This window comes from Nicrophorus vespilloides, unplaced genomic scaffold (genome assembly GCF_001412225.1).
Source record: "Nicrophorus vespilloides isolate i.1.1-1 unplaced genomic scaffold, Nicve_v1.0, whole genome shotgun sequence".
NCBI lineage: Eukaryota > Metazoa > Arthropoda > Insecta > Coleoptera > Silphidae > Nicrophorus > Nicrophorus vespilloides.
The window spans coordinates 1-8,977 of record NW_017097056.1 but is presented as its reverse complement, the minus strand read 5'-3'; the positions used below and the strand labels follow the sequence as shown (position 1 = coordinate 8,977).

General features: G+C 32.9%; 2 protein-coding genes across 2 annotated transcripts; one reads left to right on the top strand and one right to left on the bottom strand.

Moving 5' to 3' along the window:
* Positions 1 to 1,829: 1,829 nt before the first annotated feature.
* Positions 1,830 to 8,905, bottom strand: LOC108558782 (guanylate cyclase soluble subunit beta-1-like; the record flags this gene model as incomplete). Its single annotated transcript, XM_017915814.1, is given in 4 exon segments — positions 1,830 to 2,506; positions 6,994 to 7,151; positions 7,278 to 7,418; positions 8,668 to 8,905. Coding segments are annotated over 4 exon segments (661 nt in total), but the record flags the coding sequence as incomplete, so codon positions are not given.
* Positions 3,938 to 5,596, top strand: LOC108558781. Its single transcript, XM_017915813.1, has 2 exons — positions 3,938 to 4,181; positions 4,342 to 5,596. The coding sequence occupies exons 1-2, from the start codon at positions 4,055 to 4,057 to the stop codon at positions 5,229 to 5,231; spliced, it is 1,017 nt and encodes a 338-aa protein (XP_017771302.1). The 5' UTR covers positions 3,938 to 4,054; the 3' UTR covers positions 5,232 to 5,596.
* Positions 8,906 to 8,977: the final 72 nt, after the last annotated feature.

Below are 8,977 nucleotides of genomic sequence, written 5' to 3'. Positions count from 1 at the left end.
ATACTTGTTTAATCAATTTTTATTTCAATGAAAAGTGACAAAATATTTTGCACATTGGGCAAGAGTTTTCAACGTTTTCGCGTTGTTTTTAATATTTAATAAATTTTAATTTAAATGAAAGTGATAAAACATTTGAGAAATAAAATTCGTTTGTGCCACGTTCAAACAATTCGTATTGGTTCACGAGAATGATAGTTCCTTGTTTCGCACACTCAATAAGGAAGCAATAACAATTATGAATATATGAATAATACTTGGAACTTGTCAAGTAATATCCATATTTGGGCATGGAAAGAGTGCAGTGAGAACACCTGCATTATTGATAACTAAGAAAGTAATAAAAATTAGGAGATTGTTTAAACAATCGTTCGGAAATGCGAAACGACGCGAATCGTCACGAAGCTGCACCTGCGTATCTCAAACGTTAAACACATTTTTATATGCGTATGAAGAGTGCTGCATTTCGATTAGAATTTGTTGAAATAAGCGTAAATTATTTTACAAGCATTTTTTTTTTTAAAATACTATTATTTGTAAATAACACATTTTTTTCTATACATTAAAATCATTTATTATGGAATTACAAACTATTTACATTTAAACTATCACTTAGTAACCAATATTTGCCAAGTAGCTTATATAAATATATATGAATAATACTTGGAACTTGTCAAGTAATTTTACATCAATTTTATCAAATATTATACAATCAGCAAGATAGATATAAAATAGTAAAATATACAAAACATTGGCATATTAGACAAGAGTTTTGAACGTTTTTTGGTATTTTTAATATTTAATAAATTTAAGACCGCGGTTGACATTAGGTAAGTAATCTTTCACGGTGGATAGTTACCATTGTGATGATTTGATTCTGTGATGAACGATGGCCCTATTGATGGAGGCTCACAAACCAAGATTTGAACCTGCGCCCACGAAATCGTGGGTAGGGCGACTTAACCATTCGACTATTAGTCGCCCTCTAATATAAATAGCTCTATTAATGTGGGCAACAATACGATGAAAATGGGACCAATCTATCAGGAAATTGTAAACTATAGTTTATGGTTTGTATTATACATAGTAATATTCTATGCTTTCATTACAAATAGTGATTGTTTCTGTATTATTTGCTGTATTATTGATCAGTCACAGGTAAAAGTACCATTTTTTGGAAAAGACTAGTGTTAATAACCCTTTCTATTTATTTAAGTATATATTCAATAAATATCTTTTACTTTTTTATAAAAAAATTACGTTCTTATAATAAAATATAACATTTTTCGATCAGAATATTTTTTTTAAGAAAATTTATTTTCTGAAGCGTCAATATTTATTTTTTTTTTGATGAAAAGGAGTGGAAAAGAAAACGCATCGTCGGAAAATAGCCAATATCATGCGGACGCTTATTTCGATTGCAGAAAGCGTAAAAAGCCTTTCCATCTTACACAACATTGAAAATAAAGTTTCATAAGCGTTTGGGAATGGGCACTTCACGTTGAAGGCAACAAGCAATATCGATTCTCAAAGAAATTCGTTGAAACGAAAATAACATGCTTTTTTGTTTGCAGAAAGAAATTCCTAACTGTATGTAATTTAATTAATCAAATCTTGTAAAAAAGTTTACGTGCTTATTGGTCAAATTTGTTAATCAACTAAATAAATTGAATTGGAAGAATTACCTTGCAATTCCATATTTGAAGAATAAACAAAGCGAAAACATTAGAGGTTAATAGCCTTAAGCTAAGATTACTGATTCTCATTATACACACTAATTAAAACAAGAAATTTGGGACTAATTTATTTAATATTTATTAAAAGAGTACATTTATTTACATGTTTATTTGAACTATAGTGAATAATTTATCTATTTGTAAGTGCTCAAATACAGCAGCACCTAAAGGTTTATGTTATCTCATACGTTATATTATTTGAAAAGGTTATGCATAGAAGGAGCCACGTTTACGAGTAATAAACATGAAACGAACGATTATTCGTATCATTTTGTATTGAATCGCGTTACGTAAGCTGCATTGTATCATAATAATATTGTGTCTTGTATGTTGTTTTCGGTTCTGCGACAGGGAAAACAAATTGCAGTTGAGTTAGAGACTGCAAAACGATCGATTAATCTTGCTGGATTCAAAAGTAATTATATACGGCTGCAGCAATATTTAAGCGTCGGGCGCAGATGTCGGACGAAGTTAATACCTCTAACGTACGAACGCGAATTGAATCAAATTACACATCGATAACTAATCTGAATATGCAGGTGAACTAGGAATTAGAAGACCGCAGGAAACACATGCTGCTGGAGAGATCATCCAACGCGCTGCACTGCGCTGCAGCATCTGAACCGTTATCCTTCCGTTTCTTTAGGAATTACTCGGATCGCTGTCTGGTCAAGAACCAAACGTTCATGGGATCAGATTTCCCCTTCATGGCGATCGGTCCACGGTAAACGAAATTGAACTGCTCATCGAAGTTCTCATCCTTGCACAAATATCTGCAACAGAACAAACACGCTTCACTAGGTTAATCCATCCAATTAACTATGAATTGCATTTGGAGAAAACACAAATTCAGTTAACCGTTCATCTTTTTTTTGTGCATTAGAAAATAAACATCTGCTCGCATCATCAAATCCACCGGTATCCACAGATTTTGCTCGAATTAACCTGAATAGAATAAAACTAATTCCTGCCGTTAAAAACAAATAATTCACGCTTAAATAATACTTTCTTTTGTTATGAAGAAATTTAATCATTTTCGGAATAAATTCCTGTTTCCGCTTTAAATATTCGTATAATACAACAAAATAATTTTCTAATTTTACTCTCTCTCCACCGAATTGTTACGCAATTCGGTTTGGATTATTAATTAAAACTGAATAAAAGTTCGTGAGTGAGTTGTAAAAATAAAATTTTATGTTGCGTAACGTGAATGAGGAATCTTTGGAGTGGGCGAAGGTGCGTCGGATTTCAAGTTATTTGCGTGGGTGTACTCTCATTTCGCACATGTAAACAACGTGAAAATTAAATCTTTTAAATGGACAAAATTACATGACAAAACATCGAGTGGGACGAAAAAAAAACATATTGAAGTTGAACGTCCAAGAGAAATACGAAGAATGCTAATTAAAATAAATTGTTTTAAGTATAGCTCGGGGAGCAGACATTTGCATAATTTCGATGTTTAGAGGTGTCACGTTCTTGGTTTCTCCCGATTGAGTTATATAATAATAATTGTTACGTTTAGACGTTGCAATTATGCAAAACCCATTAATATTATTATGATTATATATATTTTTTTTTGTGTTGTTTCCTTCGGAGAAAGTTACGTGATTTATCATCTTCTGTAATAAAAATGATATTTGAGATTAACTTGTTGCGAAATTTAATGAAGCAGACGTTATTCCGTGGATATAAGTATTATCCCATAAAACAATTTTTTTTTCGCAGTGCTTAAGAAAACGACTGAGACAAAAACTTGATGGCACAAAAAATGTGTAGTTCAATGGCCATGTAACAAACCCAGCCGAAGCTCATTAAAGCATAATGTTCTTATTATTCTGTTCGTTAAAAAAAATAAATTCATAGTTTGCATAAATCACATAAAAACAATTATATCATTTTGATTTAATAAATTGTTTTATTTTCACATATTAATATTTATGAATAATAAACTTGCAATTTACTTTTTTGTATTTATAGATGTTTCACACGCATCTGGCTGAAGAGATTTCAGTCTCTAATGTGTTAATAATAAACACACAAATTTTGTTTATTTATAGCAAGTAAATTGATTTAAAATTGTAATAGATATGATGAAAATCTCTTAACAAACTGATATTTGCTACGAAATACCCCAAAGCTTAATTAAGACTTGAGAAACCTTTGAAAGGTTTTAAATCCAATTTACGGGGATTTTCCAAGTATATCTATATCAAACAGTTAGTGTGCGAAGTTCCGCATTTAAAGTGTATTGGTTGTCGATGTCAGTGCTGTCATTAAAGTAAAAACAAAAAATTAGAATAGAATAATCCAGTGTAGAAATGAACGTGTTATTAAAATGTTTCTTCGAGCATTTCGAGAGCATGGAGCGCAACAGTTTGCATGCTCGCTACAAACGAAGAGATCTAGTCGAATATTTCAACACGCTAATCGAGGGATGCAGATTGGGTAAACGAAAGTGTTCGAATGATAATTAAAATGATTGCCGTCTCTGCGGAACTTTCTTTTTTATTCGCAAGTAGTATCTGCGGCGAAATTAATAACAATCAAGTATCGCTTGGCTGCCCCATCTGTTTCGTAAATCATTCGATTTGCAATATAATTCCAGGTGAAAACTCCGATTCGCAGACCGTCGTTCGAGAAGCGATCGTCTGCATTTTGCGGTACCACCAGAAGTCAAAGACAGAGAACGGCGGTGTTTGCTTGATGGGGAAGTACCATAACGTGCTGTACGTTGGTCTCAAGCTATGCTTCGATTGGGGTTTGCGAGATACGGCGACGGTGGCCGCACTTTTGGACGATATTTATCATTGCGAAGGGACGTTCGAGAGGCTGATGATTGGTGCTTTGTTCGGAACGCGGGCTCCTCATTTCATCGCAGGTTGGAAGAGCGACTTCGATAGTCAGGAGGAGAACGTCCGTGCTATGGTTTATTATCTGGATCACGCAACCAATGCCAATTTGGAGTACGCTTGCGGACACGAGAACAAACGGTTCATTGACGTGCCCATCGACAGTTGCGGAAAAGCGACATGTCTTAAGATCGTGGTCCAGCTGGGCGTACCGGATAAGCTGCTAATCCTATTGAGATACGGAGCGAGGATTTACGACGAGGATAATGACGACGAGGAGACCGTTGTCGACATCATCCTAAATCGCCTCACTGAATGCGACCGATCTTATCCCTATAATATTGTTTCGTGTCTGCAGCTCGTTCTGCGCGCGATGCCACGTATTTGCATACAGGCTGATTGTAGCAGAAGTACCCGTGGCTCGTTCCAAACTCAGATGGACATTGTTTTGGCAAGATACCCGTATTTAGTGCAGGACTGCATCTTGCCAGCAAGCAGATGCGGTTTTCAACCACCAGAACTGAAACACCTATGTAGGTGCGTTATTCGATACCAACTATGGATTAATTACCAATTACCGAATGGCATACGTCTGTTGCCTATACCTGGTTCGCTGCATAAATATATCGATATTATGGAGGATTAGTTTTATTCCTTATTTTTATGTTTCACAGAACAATCATTTTCAATTGCGTGCAAGCCAACCAAATACGAAGCGAGCAATCTTCTGCATAAATTTCAATAAATTTCAATAGCATGTTTTCTTTTCTTAGTCTCTATGTCTCCTTATTTTGCATTTTACGTCTACCTAAAAACCCTAGTGTTGTTCTGCGCGCGAAACTTTACGATGAATTATATATTGTTGTTTCCATTTTAAACCCGACTTTTATCTTCCATGCAAAAGCAATAAACATGTAGGATTAAAAAATTAAAAAAAACACATCAATTTAATGAGATCTTCTCGTATCCAGAAAACAGATTAAATGTATAATTTATAACTTCAACTTTTATTTAACTATTTTTATAATCAATTCGATATATTTAACATACCTTTATCCTTTCACCATTAAATATAGTCTCCTTTTTTATTGTTTAAATAAGGATATAAATATTCTAACTATTTCGTAGAAAATTTTGTAATACTGAAATATGTAATATGTTTTTTTTTGCCATTTTTAATGATGAATTCTTGAAGAAACTTTAATATCATTTTTTTTTTATTATCTCCTATGTTTGAAAGCACTACATTACGTTTCAATTATGTAACGGCATTGGTCGCTTGAGAAAGCTTTTAAATTCCGCGAAAGAAGTTTGGAATTATTCATTACTACTGTATATTCGCAAATTTGTAAACACGTTACGTCGAAGAATGCATAAAATACATTGTTTACTAAACTCGACGCCAACTCGTAATGTGTATTTCCGGGAAATTTGCAATAATTCTACAAATATAAATTCATACAAATGCGAGAGAAATAATTACATTTTTTTTTACATTAAATATGGCATATGAAATGCGTGTTATTTTAACCAATTACTTTAATTAATATTTTATAAATCAATAATTAATATATATAATTTGCGCATTCAACAATTTATATAAAATTAAAAGAAAGGAAAAAAAAGAATAGATAAATTAATTAAATAAATGATTGTATTCTATAATAAGAATAGCAATTTAAAACGGAATGTGAATTACATCAAAACCACGTTTCTATTTTATTTTTTTTTCTTATGTAAATCAATTCGATAAATGTATTTTGCATTACGAATTTTAAATTGGTTTCATTCCGAGAAAATTATTCGTTCCCGTCTTGAAAATGAAGCCAAAAGTGATAGTGTGATTGCGTAATATCTTCCGCTGTGCACTGAATAATAGTCATAAAAGGAATAAACAGTATTTCCTTATATGCACATTATTTCAGTCTACAACAATTTGTTTACCTCTTTCCAAAAAGAAAGTATATATTAGTTCATATAAATTCTATAATACATCAAAATTATTGATTTTTGTCTTTAGTTTACTAGGATTTAGTTTTAAATTAACCACTTGTCATCTGAATTCTATATGTTTTACTCAAATTTGACAGCTCCAATTCAGATTTATAGCATGTGGTCCAAAATTAGGAAACTTTCAACAACTGAAATATTTCGCATAACAATAATTTTGTAGTAAATTCATGCTAAGAAAGTACAAGAAAACAATTACATATTTAGTACTTGCTTAAGATATTCGATAAGATTGATTTGACTTTAACAAAAATTTTAAGTGTAGTTTTGTAATCATGTTAAAAACACCCATAAAATTTATAATCTGACCTTCAAGTAAACATAGATTTGTCTTTCGTCGCAGAAAATATCTTTTTTTTATGATAATTAATTATAAATAAAGATTTACTCATATCTACCTGTAAGCATCTTCGGAGACATTAATTCTACCTGGAATTCCCGTGGTTTCGGTTCGGCTCGTTAAATTCACGGTGTTCCCAAATAAACAATATCTCGGCATCCTGTGTCCGATGACGCCTGTGACCACCTCTCCGGAATGAATCCCGATCGTAATACGCTATCAAGAAAGGACGGAAGAAAAAACAACAAAACAAACAACATTTACCTTTCTCTGTTTTCACGTGGCTCGGAAAGTGCAACAAAAAAATAATTGAGTATTTATTTATATATATTTTTCTTTTACCACAGGTTCTCCACCGTCGACCAGGACATCTCGCCCAAGGTCCATCATGTCCAGAGCTAATCTCGCCATGTCTCTTGCGTGGGTCGTGCACGGCTCTGGAAGCCCACTCACTGCCATATACTTATCTCCGACAGTCTCGACCTGCGGAGATCAAACGCAAGATTAATTAAGTTATTAGCGTTTGCGTGCATTTCATCAATGCGGGGCGACGATACACATAAAGTAGAAATTGATTTGCAGAGAAGTAAATGGTAATTAGTTTCACCGTCTTAAGAGTTGCCCCGCAAATTGTGATTGCGTGTGAGAACCGGACGGTCTCTGTAAGTCGTCATAGGTTTCTCTACATTTGGTCATGTTATTATCTCATAAAGCATAATTACGAATATCACAAATTATGACCATGTTCGTTGTAGAGTCGCATAGTTAGAAAAACATACTTTGATATTAATCAAAATAACTTATGACTTCCACTAATCATAATAATATTAATTAGAAAATCAATTTCTTTTTAGTGACTTCTTAGATGCAGCAGAAAAATGAAAACAGCAACAATCGGAACGTAGGGAATTATTATAAGAAGTAAAAGTATTAGAAACTGCTCGCAATTAATTTATTATAATCATGTGATAGCTTCAATTGAAACAATTGTGTTACTCTCGCGTCATTAGAAGAAAGGCTTGTTGCAATTATTCTATTATGGTTTCGAATTCACTTGTTTAATGAAGCCATTCTAATAAACAACACTTTTTTTATCCCAAATATACAATTTTCCCGTGTACGCTTGTATCTAATCATTACAAGTAGAAACTGCAATAATGGTACTGACTTTATTGTTGTTGAATCTTAGTCACGCGAACGAAACAATATATGGTAGAAAATCATCAGCCCTTTTAGCTTAAATTTATTATAATAAATACTTAAATCCAGGTTGGTAGGATATGTGTACTACTTAGAATATGAATAACAATTTGTAAATTTGACTAAGATTATGTACTGGTAATACCTTAATTTGTATTCCATAGATATACAAGATTACGGTTCTCGTCAGCTGCAATTACTCACTTTCTACATAATGTAAGCAAAACGTTTTCTTTTGTTTTCAAATTCCTAGATTTGCTTTATAATCATAGAATGATGTGCAATATTTGAGATTTGATAAGATCATTCAAGTTGCTTATTTATTCATATTTTGGCAAAATACTTAATTTTTATTTGTGATTTAAATGTAAATCATATATTAAAATTTATGATCCTTAAGATTTTCAATCTTTGGACTGTTAGAATCAGATATTGCTTTAGATATTTATCTGTATGTTTATGTGTCTGACCATTTTATATAGTAAATCAATACTGTTCTTTTGAGTAAACTAAAACAAGTAGTTGTGTGTACCTTATAAACATTTGGATTTCTTTTGGGATCTGTGAGAACGTCGAAGGCAGTGTAGAGTTCATTCAACATGCGGACGATCTTCATAACCCCGTTGGAATCCGTGTTGTTCGCGCAGTAGGTGGAGAATCCCACGATTCCAGAAAACAGCAGCGTTACGCAATCGTAACGTTTCGCTGGCACGGGCCTCTTGTGTCGTAACTCACTGGCAACGCTTATCGGTAGCACAGAATACAACAACCTATACAAAGAACCCATACATAGAATCAACAAAAATATGTAATTGAAGGAATAGGAATAGGAATAGGAATAG

Excerpts from the sequence above, each read along its gene's own strand:
- LOC108558781 (XM_017915813.1), top strand. The coding sequence starts at position 4,055 with ATGAACGTGTTATTAAAATGTTTCTTCGAGCATTTCGAGAGCATGGAG. Across the intron at positions 4,182-4,341 it reads AATCGAGGGATGCAGATTGG|GTGAAAACTCCGATTCGCAG; the intron begins GTAAACGAAAGT and ends ATATAATTCCAG.